This window comes from Haematobia irritans, chromosome 5, assembly GCF_050003625.1.
Source record: "Haematobia irritans isolate KBUSLIRL chromosome 5, ASM5000362v1, whole genome shotgun sequence".
Classification (NCBI taxonomy): domain Eukaryota; kingdom Metazoa; phylum Arthropoda; class Insecta; order Diptera; family Muscidae; genus Haematobia; species Haematobia irritans.
In genome coordinates this window covers 47,306,458-47,323,834 of record NC_134401.1, presented here as the reverse complement: position 1 = coordinate 47,323,834, position 17,377 = coordinate 47,306,458, and the positions used below count along the sequence as shown (strand labels likewise).

The 17,377-nt window shown below is 32.8% G+C and overlaps 1 protein-coding gene across 1 annotated transcript in view; it reads right to left on the bottom strand.

Moving 5' to 3' along the window:
* The window catches only part of LOC142239673 (cell adhesion molecule Dscam1-like), a 179,970-nt gene that overhangs the window by 18,985 nt on the left and 143,608 nt on the right, over nt 1–17,377 (bottom strand). The window contains exons 25-28 of the mRNA XM_075311459.1: nt 12,986–13,132; nt 7,690–7,994; nt 7,419–7,599; nt 3,968–4,129 (exon numbers count right to left, since the gene is read on the bottom strand). Coding sequence (XP_075167574.1) covers nt 3,968–4,129; nt 7,419–7,599; nt 7,690–7,994; nt 12,986–13,132 — 795 coding nt within the window. The remainder of the gene's footprint in view (nt 1–3,967; nt 4,130–7,418; nt 7,600–7,689; nt 7,995–12,985; nt 13,133–17,377) is intronic.

The window sequence follows — 17,377 nt, the reverse complement described above, 5'->3', positions numbered from 1 at the left end:
TTATGGGTATTTCAATACATTTTAGTTTAATTTTCGCACGAGGTAGTTCATTCTTCCATTTATTTTTTAGCAAATAAATCTTCGTTACCACATTTGGAAAATTTTAATTTCGTATTATTCGTCCCTTTCATGTTTCTTAAAACTTGCTGGAAATAAATTCTGGAAATAGTTCTGTTTCCTTCATAATTTTTTCCCAGCCCCAGAAGTTGCCCTAATTTCATTTAAATATATTTAATTATTGTTGTTTTTTGATTTCAGCTTAAAACCATGCATTGACTAAACTACAAGTGTAGCTTAACCAACAGGGGCCCTATAGAGTGCAAGCCCTATAGACTGCAAGATGGTTGGATGGACGCACGTTTTGGAATTACCACATTCCTCATCAGCATCCTCTACTTGCAGCAAAACTATCAACCAATTATCAGAATAAATTCATTAAACCCAACAATGAACCACACTTGAACCTTCCGAAAAAAGGTTTTGCATGATAGCCGGCTTATGCTGAAATAAATTCGTACAAACATATCTCTTTTCCTATGTCACTGTCAAATCATCGATATGAGTGCAGTTGGCTGGGTTTATTTTGAACGTGCTTCCTCTTTTTATACCCTTCACCACTACTGTGGTACAGGGTATAATAAGTTTGTGCATTTGTATGTAACGCCAAGAAATAGTGGCCATAGACCCATCTTTTAGTATACCGATCGGCTTAGAATTAAATTCTGAGTCGATTTAGCGATGCCCGTCTGTCTGTCTATCTGTCCGTCCGTCCGTCTGTCTGTATATGTAATTTTGTGCACAAAGTACAGCTCGCAATTGAAGTCCGATCGTCCTCAAATTTGGCATAGGGCCGTTTCTTGGGGCAGAGACAATCGCTATTGGTTTTGGAAATAATCGGTTCAGATTTAGATATAGCTGCCATATATATTTATCCCCGATTTGGTCATAGTTAGCGTGTTTACCAACCGATTTTCTTGAAATACCGTACATCCAAATATTTTATGAATCTCGAAAATCGTGAAAAATATCAGCCAAATCGGTTCAGATTTAGATATAGCTCCCATATATATCTTTCGTCCGATTTAGACTCATATGACCACAGAGGCCAAAGTTTACTACCGATCTTCGCGAAATTTTTCACAGAGGGTAGAATTGACATTCTACCAATGCTTGGTAAATTTGAATGAAATCGGTTCAAATTTAGATATAGCTCCCATATATATCTCTCGTCCGATTTGAACTTATATGGCCACAAAAGCCAGATTTTTGCCGTGATTTGCTTCAAATTTTGCACAAGGGGTACGTTTAATAGTATTCTTAAGTGTGTCAAATTTTGTTAAAATCGGTTCAGATTTAGATATAGCTCACATATATATCTTTCGCCCGATTTGGACTTATAGGGTCTCAAAAGCCAGAGTTTTGCCCTGACTTACTTCAAATTTTGCACAAGCGGTACTTTTAACGATACTATTGTATGTGCCAAATATGGTCAAAATCGATTTAGATTTAGATATAGCTCCCATATATATCTTTCGTCCGATTTGAACTTATATGGCCACAAAAGCCAGATTTTTGCCGTGATTTGCTTCAAATTTTGCACAAGGAGTACGTTTAGTAGTATCGGTAATTGTGCCAAATTTGGTTGAAATCGGTTCAGATTTAGATATAGCTCCCATATATATTTTCCCTCCGATTTGCACTCATATGACCAGGGGGAGTTATACTCCCATTTACGTGAAATTTCGCATAAATAGCAGAATTATTATTCTAACTATACATGTCAAATTTAGTCAAAATCGGTTCAGATTATATATAGCTCCCATATATACGTACACCAGAGTTGGGGAAATATATAAGGTAGACTGTTACACATTTTAGACCCATTTTCAATGGGTCTCTAGAAATTTTAATTATAGAGATTTTGTAGAAGTAAAAAAATTGTATCCTTTATATAGCTTCCAGCAAATGTGAAGTAGTTGAGATGGTAACACAAATTTTGGCCTACATAGGGGTGAAGGGTATAATATAGTCGGCCCCGCCCGACTTTAGACTTTACTTACTTGTTTTTCATTCGTTTTGTTTTGTTATTGTTTAATTATTAATTTAATAATTTAGTAAACAATATATGTATCTCATGAAATATATTAATTATAGCCTATGTGTAAAGCCATTCCTGACATACTGTATTTTGTAGTGAAATTCTAAAATCTAAATATGATTTGTGTATTTTGAAAATGGGACCTAATTGGTGATTTTTTTTGTCTTTCTAAAAGTGAATGAGATTGTCGACGTGATACTGATGGTTGATATAAAGGGTGATTCTTTTGAGGTTAGGATTTTCATGCATTAGTATTTGACAGATCACGTGGGATTTCAGACATGGTGTCAAAGAGAAAGATGCTCAGTATGCTTTGACATTTCATCATGAATAGACTTACTAACGAGCAACGCTTGCAAATCATTGAATTTTATTACCAAAATCAGTGGCAGAAAATCCGCTTTTTTATCGACAAATTTTGTTCAGCGATGAGGCTCATTTCTGGTTGAATGGCTACGTAAATAAGCAAAATTGCCGCATTTGGAGTGAAGAGCAACCAGAAGCCGTTCAAGAACTGCCCATGCATCCCGAAAAATGCACTGTTTGGTGTGGTTTGTACGCTGGTGGAATCATTGGACCGTATTTTTTCAAAGATGCTGTTGGACGCAACGTTACGGTGAATGGCGATCGCTATCGTTCGATGCTAACAAACTTTTTGTTGCCAAAAATGGAAGAACTGAACTTGGTTGACATGTGGTTTCAACAAGATGGCGCTACATGCCACACAGCTCGCGATTCTATGGCCATTTTGAGGGAAAACTTCGGAGAACAATTCATCTCAAGAAATGGACCGGTAAGTTGGCCACCAAGATCATGCGATTTGACGCCTTTAGACTATTTTTTGTGGGGCTACGTCAAGTCTAAAGTCTACAGAAATAAGCCAGCAACTATTCCAGCTTTGGAAGACTACATTTCCGAAGAAATTCGGGCTATTCCGGCCGAAATGCTCGAAAAAGTTGCCCAAAATTGGACTTTCCGAATGGACCACCTAAGACGCAGCCGCGGTCAACATTTAAATGAAATTATCTTCAAAAAGTAAATGTCATGGACCAATCTAACGTTTCAAATAAAGAACCGATGAGATTTTGCAAATTTTATGCGTTTTTTTTTTAAAAAAAGTTATCAAGCTCTTAACAAATCACCCTTTATAATGGAGGTGTTTTTAGCGGAGGTAGGGAATGTGATGATCACTAAACGATTAACACACTCAATGATATCAAAAAGGGATGAAACGGGGGAATTTATACATCATCACTCACCATCTTTAGTATCTTCTGTATAGTTTTTAAATTTTGATTAAATTTTTATATACAAATATACGCAAAGAAAATTAGTTGATAGATTACAATAAGTTCATGTGGTATCACAATTATATATTTGTATATTGTACATTAATAACACTGGCCTACAAAATCTTGAAAGGTCCTTTAAAAAATCAACAATGAAATCCAAGAAAATATGCAGATTAACTATCCGCAACTGCATTGATTATTTAAAAAAATATATATACTGGACCTTGGACATGAACTCTGGAGCTTATTTAGTTATTCATTTGGTAGAGCACCAATTCTCTTTTATTTTTAATGCTCAATTTCATTAAATTTGTATTAAACGAAATTTAGATGAAAATGAAAAGCCGCAGTTGAGATTTAAAATGTTTTTTTTTTTTTTTATTGAAGAACATTCTGGATTCAAACGTATTTGACTTTAACACGTGTAAACTCTATTTTTTGTAACTTGTAGGCCAGGTTATGTTTAGTTTATTAATACGATGTATTAAGCTCTTTAAAGCCACACTTATAAATATTTTTTACACTCAAATTATATATGAGTTTATTTTTAAGACAAAAATTTTGATAGAAAACTTACCGCCATAATTGCCACGTGGTCCATGATCACGATCACATTCAGCTTCAGATATTTCATTACTTTCCTTGGAATCATTGAATGATGAGTTACTCATATCATGATTACGTGGTGGTGGTGGTGGAGGTTCAGGGGAGCTATTTCCACCGGGATTACGGGCTGAACCTTAAAAAAAAAAAAAACAAATTTATTATTAATATACGTTTATATAAAAAGATTTAAAATATTGGGAGTGCATACATTTTCATATTTTATAGAGAATTTATTCAGAAAAAAATCTAACAGACAGAACGAAATATTGTCCACTGTTAGCTACTACTTTTTCTCAAGTTTCTGGTATCATACACAGAAAAAAATTTTACGAAAAATTTTCCAATTAAAGTCTTAACTGAGTTTTAAAATGTATTCAATTAAATATTTAATTGATTGAACAAATTTTTTAATTGAAACAAATATCAATCACAAAAATTAATAGTATCAATTAATTTTATAATTGGATCAATTAATTTTTGAAATGGCTTTCAATTAATTTTTTAATTGATACTATCATCTCTGTGATTGAAGACATTTTAATTAAAAATTGATTAGATCAATTAATTTCGTGATTGAATCCAAAAATTATTTTTTTTTGTGTACGGATATCGTGAAGAAAAAATGAATCGTCTTTTAATACACGAATCAACAAAATTTTTGCCTTTCTACACTGAAAAACATATTTACCTGATATTAAATATTACGCAACCTACATTTTACGATGCGAAATTTACAAAATATTAAGGACAAATTTCTTTGTCATTCCGTTTGTAACACATCGAAATATTGCTCTAAGACCCATAAAGTATATATATATTCTGGGTGGTGAAATTCGGAGTTGATCTAAGCATGTCCGTCCTTTCGTCCGTCCTTCCGTCCGTCCTTCCGTCCGTCCTTCCGTCCGTCCTTTCGTCCGTCCTTCCGTCCGTCTGTTGAAATCACGCTAACTTCCGAACGGAACAAGCTATCGACTTGAAACTTGGCACAAGTAGTTATTATTGTGTAGGTCGGATGGTATTGCAAATGGGCCATATCGGACCACTTTTACGTATAGCCCCATATAAACCGACGCTCAGTTGCGGAGCCTCTTGAAGGAGCAAAATTCATCCAATCCGGTTGAAATTTGGTACATGGTGTTAGTATATGGTCTATAACAACCATGCAAAAATTGGTCCACATCGCTCCATAATTATATATAGTCCCCATATAAACCGATTCCCAGATTTGGCTTGCGGAGCCTCTTGGAGGAGCAAAATTCATCCAATCCGGTTGAAATTTGGTACATGGTGGTAGTATATGGTCTCTAATAACCATGCACAAATTGGTCCACATCGGTCCATAATTATATATAGCCCCCATATAAACCGATTCCCAGATTTGGCTTGCGGAGCCTCTAAGAGAAGCAAATTTCATGCGATCCGGCTGAAATTTGGTACATGGTAATAGTATATGGTCTCTGACAACCATACAAAAATTGGTCTACATTGGTCCATAATTATATATAGCCCCCATATAAACCGATTCCCAGATTTGATCTCCGGAGCCTCATGGATGAGCAAAATTCATCCGATTCGGTTGAAATTTGGTACGTAGTGTTAGTATATGGTCTCTAACAACCATGCACAAATTGGTCCATACCGGTCTTAATTATATATAGCCCCCATATAAACCGATCCCCAGATTTGGCTTTCGGAGCCTCTAAGAGAAGCAAATTTCATGCGATCCGGCTGAAATTTGGTACATGGTGTTAGTATATGGTCTCTAACAATCATGCAAAAAATTGGTCCATACCGGTCTTAATTATATATAACTCCCATTTAAACCGATCCCCAGATTTGAACTCTGGAGCTCTTGAGGAGTAAAATTCATCCGATCCGGTTGAATTTTGGTACGTGGTGAAATTTGGTACACTGCGCTAGTATATGGCCGCTAACAACCATGCCAAAATTGGTCCATATCGGTCTATAGTTATATATAGCCGATCCTCAAAAATAATCTACCAGAATTTTATTTCTATAGAAAATTTTTTCAAAATTAAAAAAAAAGAAAATTAAATAAAATTTTGACAAAATTTTATTACTATAGAAAATTTTGTCAAAATTTTATTACTATACAAAATTTTGTCAAGATTTTATTTCTATAGAAAATTTTGTCAAAATTTTATTTCTATAGAAAATTTTGTCAAAATTTTATTTCTATAGAAAATGTTGTCAAACTGAATTATTTCGTATTTTATCAGCTTTTTTTAATATATACCCCGTATGGACTAACCTACAATTGAGAAGACGGTGTTAAGAATATTTAAGATACCTTGCCATCGGCAAGTGTTACCGCAACCCAAGTAATTGGATTGTGGATGACAGTCTTTAGTACAAGTTTCTGGTGGAGGGTACATAAGATTTAAGATAGAAACGCTTCGAATATAGGCTGACTTATTTTGAGGATGTAGCATCGTTAGTTTAAGTCTTTTTTTTTTTTGGAATTAAGATCGGAACAAATGGTAATCAGAAGGAGCAATGCCTGGGCTATACTACCGTTGGGATCCATTACCGTGGATCCATTATATCAGCGATGCTTTCGAAGAAGCAGTTCGTAAGCTTTCCGCAAATGCGGTTTTGTTGGCACGATACTTGACATATTGAGAGAAAAAAATATGTTGTTCCGGGCAAATGATACATACTGAAAATAAGAGCTTTGGAGTGAGGTTTTTGCCACATTCGAAACAAAAATTATAGGTTTTTCCGTAGTCAATAGTCTTCATGTACATCGAAAAATGCTCTTCTATAGATGTAATCTTAACTTCGCGTTATATTCAAGTGATATATAAAAATCCTTTGTAGCTATAAAATTTAAAATAGCAAAATTTTCAAAAATTTTAAATTAAGAAAATTTTGAATTTTTTAAGTTTGTCTTTATTTTTTTTAATAAATCCGGAATATTGAAATTTGAAGAACTAATGCGTAATCAATGCATCAGATGTATAAAAATATGACTTCCGCCCCATAAAAGGCACAGGTAAAATGCATTGCTTTTGCACCACTTCCGCATCCAAAAAGAACATTTTCATTGCGTTTTTAGTTACGCTTTTTTCGGATTAAAAAAGTTTCAGCATAAGCTCAATTACAAGGGACCTTCTTTTTATAGATGAGTTCGAACGGCGTTCCACATTGAAGTGAAACCACTTAGAGAAGCTTTGAAACCCTCAGAAATGTCACCAGCATTACTGAGGTGGTATAATCCGCCGCTGAAAAACTTTTTGGTGTTCGGTCGAAGCAGGAATCGAACCCACGACCTTGTGTATGCAAGGCAGGCATGCTAACCATAGCACCACGGTGGCTACCGTGGTGCAAATGATATAAAAATCTTATTGGAAAATACAATATCTTAATATACCCTGAATTCTTTGTAGTTGTTCACTTACCAACACTACGCCTGCCCATGGAGCCGCGTGAGCCATAATGATCATAAGGTGTACCATAGGGTCCTCCATATTGTGAGCCATATTGGTCTTCTTCTGGAGCACAATTGGCAGGATCATCATATTCGGGTCCAGGTCCAGAGTACAAGCTACCTCCCTGAGAATTAACGCGAGTGTAACGACGCTGCAAATATAAATTATAAAATATTTCATTTTTAATTTTTAAAAATTTTACATATATATGTCTCATATAAATCACAATTTTCCCACTTACATATTGATCTTCTTCGGCACAATTTGCAGGATCATCATATTCAGGAGCTGGTGTGTAAATTGATGATTGTCCTCCTTGACTGTTTTTACGGGCATAACGATTGGCACGTGGCATAGATTGTGAACCAGAACGTGAGTGCATATGGCCAGGATGTCCAGGTGGTCCCATGGTACCAGCATGACCGGGTGGAGCATGACCATTTTGATGGGGGAAGGTTTGGAAATTCATTGCCTTAGTAGGATCCATTTCTTCGCGGAAGCCCAATAGATGGAATGTGGCATAGGGGCAGATTTCATCTTCCATGCCTGTTTTTTATATATAAACAGGTTGGTGAAAAGAATAATCGAAATACAGCATTAAAATTTATTTCTACAAAATTCATAAATTGTTGTTGTTCTTTTTGTGTTAAAGTGTTATTTTGAATGTTTAGTCTTCTTCTGGATTTCATTTAATATACAAAAACAGAATGAAAATTTTGATCAATGGTATGATATGAGGTGCGATGATTAGCATGCCAATATTTCTATATGAATTATATGTATATACGTAAATATTAATATTTTTACCTTCCAATTGTATGGATAGTACTTACAATTACTTTTATTAGAAATGGTTAGACAGGACCATTAGTATTCGATAGATAGATTTGAGCTTAATGTTAGTTTTAAATAAATAAATGAAGATAATACGAAATGAAAATGTGTAAATGAAGAAATGATAGTAAAAAGTGATTGTAATAAACATCTTTTTGTTGTCTATAAAAGCAAAAAATAATCTAAAGCTTGTTTGGAGGTAAAAAAAATGGGACAACATTGAAATTAAAAACAAGTATATATGGCCGTAAGTTCGGCCGGGCCGAATCTTATGTACCCTCCATCATGGATTGCATAGAAACTTCTACGAAAGACTGTCATCCACAATCGAATTACTTAGCTTGTGGTATCTTAACTCGTTTTCTAAATTGTGAGTTAGTCCATACGTGGTATATATTAGACAAAAAAGGTATGTAAGTAAGTCTACAAATAATTACGAATTGATATGGACTTTCACACGGTACGTAGGGAGCCAGAATTGAAATATGGGGTCTATATACAATTATGAACTTGATATGGACCAATTTTTGTGTGATTGGGGATCGATTTATTTGAGGGCTATATATAACTACAGACCGATATGGACCTAGTTAGGCATGGTTGTTAACGGCCATATACTAGCACAATGTACCAAATTTAAACTGACTCGGAAATTTGCTCCTCCAAGAGGCTCCAAAACCAAATCTCGGGATCGGCTTATATGGGGGCTATATATAATTATGCACCGATTTCGAGAAATTTTTGCATGGTCATTAGAGACCATATACTAACACCATGTACCAAATTTCAGCCGGATCGGATGAAATTTGCTTCTCTTAGAGGCTCCGCAATCTAAATCGGGGGATCGATTTATTTGGGGGCTACATATAATTATGGACCGATGTGGACCAATTTTTGCATGGTTGTTAAAGACCATATACTAACACCATGTACCAAATTTCAGCCGGAGCGGATGAAATTTGCTTCTCTTAGAGACTCCGAAAGCCAAATCGGGGGATCGGTTTATATGGGGGCTATATATAATTATGGACCGATGTGGACCAATTTTTGCATGGTTGTTAGAGATCATATGCTGACACCATGTACCGAATTTCAGCCGGATCGGATGAAATTTGCTTCTCTTAGAGAAGCAAGCAAAATTTGAGGGTCCGTTTATATAGGGACTATACGTAAAAGTGGACCGATAAGGCCCATTTGCAATACCATCCGACCTATATCAATAACAACTAATTGTGCCAAGTTTCAAGTCGATAGCTTGTTTCGTTCGAAAGTTAGCGTGATTTCAACAGACGGACGGGCATGCTCAGATCGACTCAGAATTTAAACACGACCCAGAATATATATACTTTATGGGGTCTTAGAGCAATATTTCGATGTGTTACAAACGGAATGACAAGTTAATATACCCCCACCTTATGGTGGAGGGTATAAAAATATGGGAAACATTTTAATCTGAACCAATTTTGAGGCAACTTCGCAAAAGTGTATTTATGATTTATCGGTCGATAGATAAGTTTGAGTCAGTTTTACAAGTTTTCGACTTAGCAGTGGCGATTTTATAATTTCACGTAAATCGGCCTACAACTTTGACCTCTGTGGTCATATGACGGAAAATCGGGGGAAAGATAGATATGGGAGCTATATCTAAATCTGAGCCGATTTCAACCAAATTTGGCACACTTGACTACACTACTTATTGTACTGCGAGTGCAAAATTTCAACCAAATTGGAGTAAAACTCTGGCTTCTGGGACCATATTAGTCCATATCGGGCGAAAGATATATATGGGAACTATATCTAAATCTGAACAGATTTCAATAAAATTTGGCACAATTGACTATAGTACTAATGTTTCTTCTTGTGCAAAATTTTAAGCAAATTAGGGTAAAACTCTGGCTTCTGCGGCCATATAAGTCCATATCGGGCGAAAGATATATATGGGAGCTATATCTAAATCTGTACCGATTTCTTCTAAAATCAATAGGGCTCTATACTGAGCCAAAACACATACATGTGCCAAATTTGAAGTCGATTGGACTAAAACTGCGACCTAGACTTTGATTACAAAAATGTGTTCACAGACAGACGGGCATGGCTATATCGACTCAGGAGCCCACCCTGAGCATTTTCCAAAGACACCATGTGTCTATTATTTTTGGGGATCGGCTATATAAAACTATAGACCGATATGGACGAATTTTGGCATAGTTGTTAGCGGCCATATACTAGCGCAATGTACCAAATTTCACCACGTACCAAATTTCAACCGGATCGGGTGAATTTTGCTCCTCCAAGGGGCTCCGGGGCTCTGGGTATCGGTTTATATGGGGGCTATATATAATTATGAACCGATATGGATCAATTTTTGCATGGTTGGTAGAGACCATATACTAACACCATGTTCCAAATTTCAACCGAATCGGATGAATTTTGCTCCTCCAAGAGGCTGTGCAAGCCAAATCTGAGCGTCGGTTTATATGGGGGCTATGCGTAAAAGTGGTCCGATATGGCCCATTTGCATACCATACGACATACACTAATAACACCTACTTGTGCCAAGTTTCAAATCGATAGCTTGTTTCGTTCGGAAGTTAGCGTGATTTCAACAGACGGACGGACATTCTTAGATCGACTCAGAATTTCACCACGACCCAGAATATATATACTTTATGGGGTCTTAGAGCAATATTTCGATGTGTTATACCCTCCTCCTATGGTGGAGGGTATAATGAACTAATATTTATTGCAAAGATTTCATTTTGTTTTAGTTTATTTTAAAAAATTCGTAAGAAATTTTCCCCAGCCCAACGATTTTTTCTTTATTCCAAGTATGTCTCAAAAAGTTTATGAACTAAATGGCAGTAAAATTTCAATAACATACAAATTAGTTCAATTCTATCTAAAACAGATGAAGTTTTTCGTACACTTCTCAAAAATAGTAATGAACTACACTGTGGTTAAAATGGGATTAATTTGGCGCCTAAGATTTTTTCTTTATTTTTAGTTCATTTTTTCTTTTCGTGAAAGATGCATTTTGAAAATGGTAGTTAAAAATCCAAAAATGTGAAAATTTTCGTTAATTTAATGAATCTTTGGAATACAATTTAGTTCAATTTCGCACTAGATAGTTCATTTTTTCCATAATGTAGTTTACTTTTTTCTGTGCAATTTTGGTCAAAAAAATATCTTTCGGCGGATTTCGACTCCTATAGCCTCCTTTGGTCAAAATATTGGATTTTATTGAATCTTTGTATAGAGAATACAATTATATTAAAAATCTGTGCCAAAGTTGGTAAAATTTGCCTAAAATTTAGACAATGTCCCCATATAAGTATATATTTTTTCTGTTGTGGGCAAAAAAAAAATGGCCAAAATACCCAAATTTTCCTTGTAAAACTTGCCCAAGTGACTCAAATTTTCCTATACCTGTAAAACATATCTCTCGACCGATATATCATAAATGCACTTTTGCTAGTTTGCCTAAAAATGGATTCCGATTTAAATATTTCCCATATTTATTGTTTACTAACATTCTGTTCGCCCCAAGGCATTAGCAGATTTATTAGAAGTCCAAAAAATTTTACCCATATCGGTTCAGATTTAAATATATGTATATTGGAATATAAACCTAAAATAACAATTTTTAAGGATTTGAGATGATACCGAAAATGTAGATCTACAAATGGGGCAGGGTATATTATAGTCTCTCTTTAAATGCAAATAAATCTTAGTTTAAGATATCAGTTGTACCACAACATTATTTTGAAAAAATAAAAGCCTGCACGGAGAAACCAATATCAGATTAAGAGGAATCGAACCACGATCCATTCGCTTCTCTTAAGCCAAAATAAATCATATTGTATCACATTTTTTTATAAGTTTGAACATTTCGAACTTTGCGGCACCGAACACTATATTTGTTTGCGTGTATACCAAATAGACTGATATTCTAATTTTTATATAAAATTGTATGTTTATATTAAATTCACCACTTTTTACTATCAATTTAAGATTAATTAATATATTAGATGTAATGTTTTATTGTTAGTAGGTTTTAGTAAATAATACAAACTCAACAATAATAAAATAATAAATATATTTAGAAAAAGTCCTGATTTTCGAGGAAACGAAGTAATGGATACGGAAGAATTCAATTGGGGTTTAATTCAGGTCTAATTTTATTACAAATAAATTCTATGATTGATACCATACTTTTTGTTATGAAGCAATATCAATTAAAGTATTAATTTAATCAGTTATTATGTTTTTGTTTTTATCATTACCGACGACAATCGATTTTTAAGATCGGCAATGAATTTCCGATAATTAAATTTGACAAAATATTTAACGTATGGAAGCAACAGTCTGTCCAATAAACATAACTGATGAAGATGTGAGCATTTTTATTTTCGTAATCTTTAAAAACCAAAACTAAATTTTAGATGTATTACAGAAGCAATACATCTTAGCTTTTATCTTATTTCAAAGGGAAAACCAATGCCAGATGTACTAAATTGAATGAAATGTCTACTCATTTATTCTTTGAAGTAAAATATAATTAATCTATAAAAATTTTTTGTTTGTTTTAAATTTAACGTTCCATTACATCGCAATACTTTGTAGTGTTATTATCCTCGAAAAACTGGACGTTTTATTTGAAATAAAATAAATAAAAACTAAACCAAAATTAATCACAACTTTACCTGGATGCTTGTAAGTACATTCGTTGATATTATGAACATGACCATAATGATTATTATGGGCTGGTACTGGTGGTGCCTTCAATTCTTCATATAAATTGGGTCTACGAGGATCCCAAGTCGAGTGATTTGAACGCATACCACCTCGGGCTATTTTAATAATCACATTCAGATTTTTTTTACAAAATTGTTTACAGGGTTTTGTAAAGGAATATTTGGATATTATTTTGTGTTGTCATATATTGTGTGATTTTTTGTGTAGATAGATAGTGTTTTTCCCAAATAGTTATAGTAGATCAAGGTAAATATTTTTGTATACAAAAACACACAAAGCAACACAAAAGTTTTTGTTCAAAAGCCATACAAATATGTAAAAGAAATTAAAAATTAGTTTTTAATATAAAATGTAGAAATAAAGATTTTGTATAACACACTAAGATAATATCACTGGAAAAATAATAGAAAAACTCATAAGCCTTGAGAAATGACGCAGCAAAAACATTGGAAGTGGTTCCACAAAGATTTATTTTTAAACACTACCCTCTATCTTACGATGAAGTTTTTTTTTTTTTGACAAATCTTAGAAAATGCACAATTTGCGCTTTTTTAAAAGGAAAGCTATATTTTGTATAATTATTTATCCCAAAAAGAATAGAAAATCAATACAAACAAGTATAAACGGTCGTAAGTTCGGCCAGGCCGAAGCTTATGTACCCTCCACCATGGATTGCGTAGAAACTTCTAATGAAGACTGTCATCCACAATCGAATTACTTGGGTTGCGGTAACACTTACCGATGGCAAGGTATCTAAAAACTTCTTAACACCGTCTTCTAAATTGCAAGGTAGTCGATACGTGGTATATATTAAACTAAAAAAGGCCGATTAAATACGTATATAATTAAGTTTGACAAAATTTTCTATAGAAATAAAATTTTGACAAAAGTTTCTATAGAAATAAAATTTTGATCAAAATAAAATTTTGAAGTAAAATGTTGACAAATTTTTCTATAGAAATAAAATTTCGACAAAATTTTCTATAGAAATAAAACTTCGACAAAATTTTCTGTAGAAATAAAATTTTGAAAAAATTTTCTATAGAAATAAAATTTTGACAAAATTTTCTATAGAAATAAAATTTTGAAAAAATTTTCTATAGAAATAAAATGTTGACAAAATTTTCTATAGAAATAAAATTTTTACAAAATTTTCTATAGAAATAAAATTTTGACAAAATTTTCTATAGAAATAAAATTTTGACAAAATTTTCTATAGAAATAAAATTTTGATCAAAATAAAATTTTGAAGTAAAACGTTGACAAATTTTTCTATAGAAATAAAATTTCGACAAAATTTTTTATAGAAATAAAATTTCGACAAAATTCTCTATAGAAATAAAATTTTCACAAAATTTTCTATAGAAATAAAATTTTCACAAAATTTTCTATAGAAATAAAATTTTGACAAAATTTTCTATAGAAATAAAATTTTGACAAAATTTTCTATAGAAATAAAATTTTGACAAAATTTTCTATAGAAATAAAATTTTTACAAAATTTTCTATAGAAATAAAATTTTGACAAAATTTTCTATAGAAATAAAATTTTGACGAAATTTTCTATAGAAATAATATTTTGACAAAATTTTCTATAGAAATAAAATTTTGACAAAATTTTCTATAGAAATAAAATTTTGACAAAATTTTCTATAGAAATAAAATTTTGACAAAATTTTCTATAGAAATAAAATTTTGACAAAATTTTCAATAGAATTAAAAGTTTGAACACATTCTCTATAGTATTAAAATTTTGACAACATTTTCTATAGAAATAAAATTTTGCCAAAATTTTCTATAGAAATAAAATTTGACAAAATTTTCTGTAGGAATAAAATGTTGACAAAATTTTCTATAGAAATAAAATTTTGACAAAATTTTCTATAGAAAATTTTTGGTAGATTATTTTTGGCTAGAGTGGCAACCATGATTATGAACCGATATGGACCAATTTTTGTGTGATTGGGAATAGGATATATATAACTATAGACCCATATGGACCCATTTTGGCATGGATATTAGCGGCCATATACTAACACTACGTTCCAAATTTCAACGGGATCGGATGAATTTTGCTTCTCCAAGAGGCTCCGGAGATCAAATCTAGGGAACGGTTTATATGGGGGCTAATATAATTATTGACTGATATGGACCAATTTTCGCATGGTTGTTAGAAACCCTATACTAACACCATGTACCAGATTTCAACCGAATCGGATGAATTTTGCTCCTCCAAGAGGTTTCGGAGGTCAAATCTGGGGATCGATTTATATGGGGGCTATATATAATTATGGACCGATATGGACCAATTCTTGCGTGTTTGTTAGACCACATACTAACACCACGTTCCAAATTTCAACGGGATCGGATGAATTTTCCTCCTCCAAGAGGCTCCGCACGCCAAATCGGGGGATCGGTTTATATGGGGGCTATATATAATTATTGACCGATGTGGACCAATTTTTGCATGGTTGTTAGAGACCATATACTAACACTATGTACCAAATTTCAGCCGGATCGGATGAAATTTGCTTCTCTTAGAGAATCCCCAAGCCAAATTTTGGGGTCCGTTTATATGGGGGCTATACTTAAAAGTGGACCCATATGGCCCATTTGCAATACCATCCGACCTACATCAATAACAAGTACTTGTGCCAAGTTTGAAGTCGATAGCTTGTTTCGTTCGGAAGTTAGCGTGATTTCAACAGACGGAATGACGGACGGACATGATCAGATCTACTCAGAATTTCACCACGACCCAGAATATATATACTTTATGGGATCTTCGAGCAATATTTCGATGTGTTACAAACGGAATGACAAAGTTAATATACCCCCATCCTATGGTGGAGGGCATAAAAATAGAAGATGCATATGGAGATTTTAAATTTTCAATCGCAATTCTTAGCTCAATTTATTGGAGGTGATCCAAATTTGCTCTACATCCAGATCGCACACGTTGGGGACACGGTTGCCACAGTTGGTAGAATTTTACTAAAAATGATAGATTTTTTACTGTTTTGTAGATTGATAGAATTCTGAGAGAAAATTTTTCTATAGAAATAAAATTTTCTATAGAAATAAAGTTTTGACAAAATTTTCTATATAAATAAACTGTTGATAAAATTTCCTATAGAAATAAAATTCTTTACAAAATTTTTTATAGAAATAAAATTTTGACGAACTTTTCTATAGAAATAAAATGTTAACAACATTTTCTATAGTGAAGCAATGTTGAAATTTTCAGTAGAAATAAAATTTTGGACAAATTTTCTTTTGAAATAAAATTTTGCAAAAATTTTCTATAGAAATACTTTCAATAGAAATAGAATTTTGACAACTTTTTTTTCAATAGAAATGGAATTTTGACAATTCAATAGAAATAAAATCTTGCCAAGTTTTCTATAGATTTAAAATTTTGCCAAATTTTCTATAGAAATAAAATTTTGACAATATTTTCTACAGAAATAAAATTCTCACAAAATTTTCTATAAAAAAAATCGACATTTTTAATAGAAAAAAAATTGACAAAATTTTCTGTATAAATAAAATTTTGACAAAACTTCCTATAGAAATAAATTTTTTGAAAGGGTTTTGGCAATATTTTGGTTGATTATTTTTGGCTCGAGTGGCAACCGCGGTTGGGGATCCACACTACTTTGTTGCAAGCTCCTTTATATTGGGGATGTAATATATTTTACATATTAATATTTCTGATATTTTGAGTGATACTAAACATTATTACATATTTTATGTGTCTGAAACATCAGAGTCAATATGCATGTATGATGTCACAATGGTTCTTGATAGCGGATGTCTTCCTCTCAAAAATATGATGAAATGGGAGATTTAATTTCGTAGTTTGAAGGAAAAAATTGGTACGAGGCCATATGGCCACGTAAGGCCATATGAAGTTTAAGTTGGTCACATTTGTGGTAAATTTTACAAATATGAAGATATTGTTTTTTTCTAAATTTTTATGTGTTTTTTTGCATTTTTTTTTTTGCATCAAACTAAGTTTTCGTTTACAAATAAATAATTTTAGTTTTGTAGAAAATAAAGAATAGAGATATTTTTACACTACGCAGATTTTTTACCAACATTACTTTTATCTCTTGTAAATATTATTTATCGTCCAAGTTGTAGGTTTTTGAATTTTCGGTCAAAATTTGATTTTCACTTTTGTATCAGACATGAAACAAACTTGATTTCGTAGAATTAGGTCAAAACTTTGAGACGCAAAAATTTCTTTTTGTGGTTGTATCTTAAAAGATACGGTGCGCATTTAAGGGTTAACAAACGTACACACAAAACTTATTATAGTCAAGAAATCATTGCACA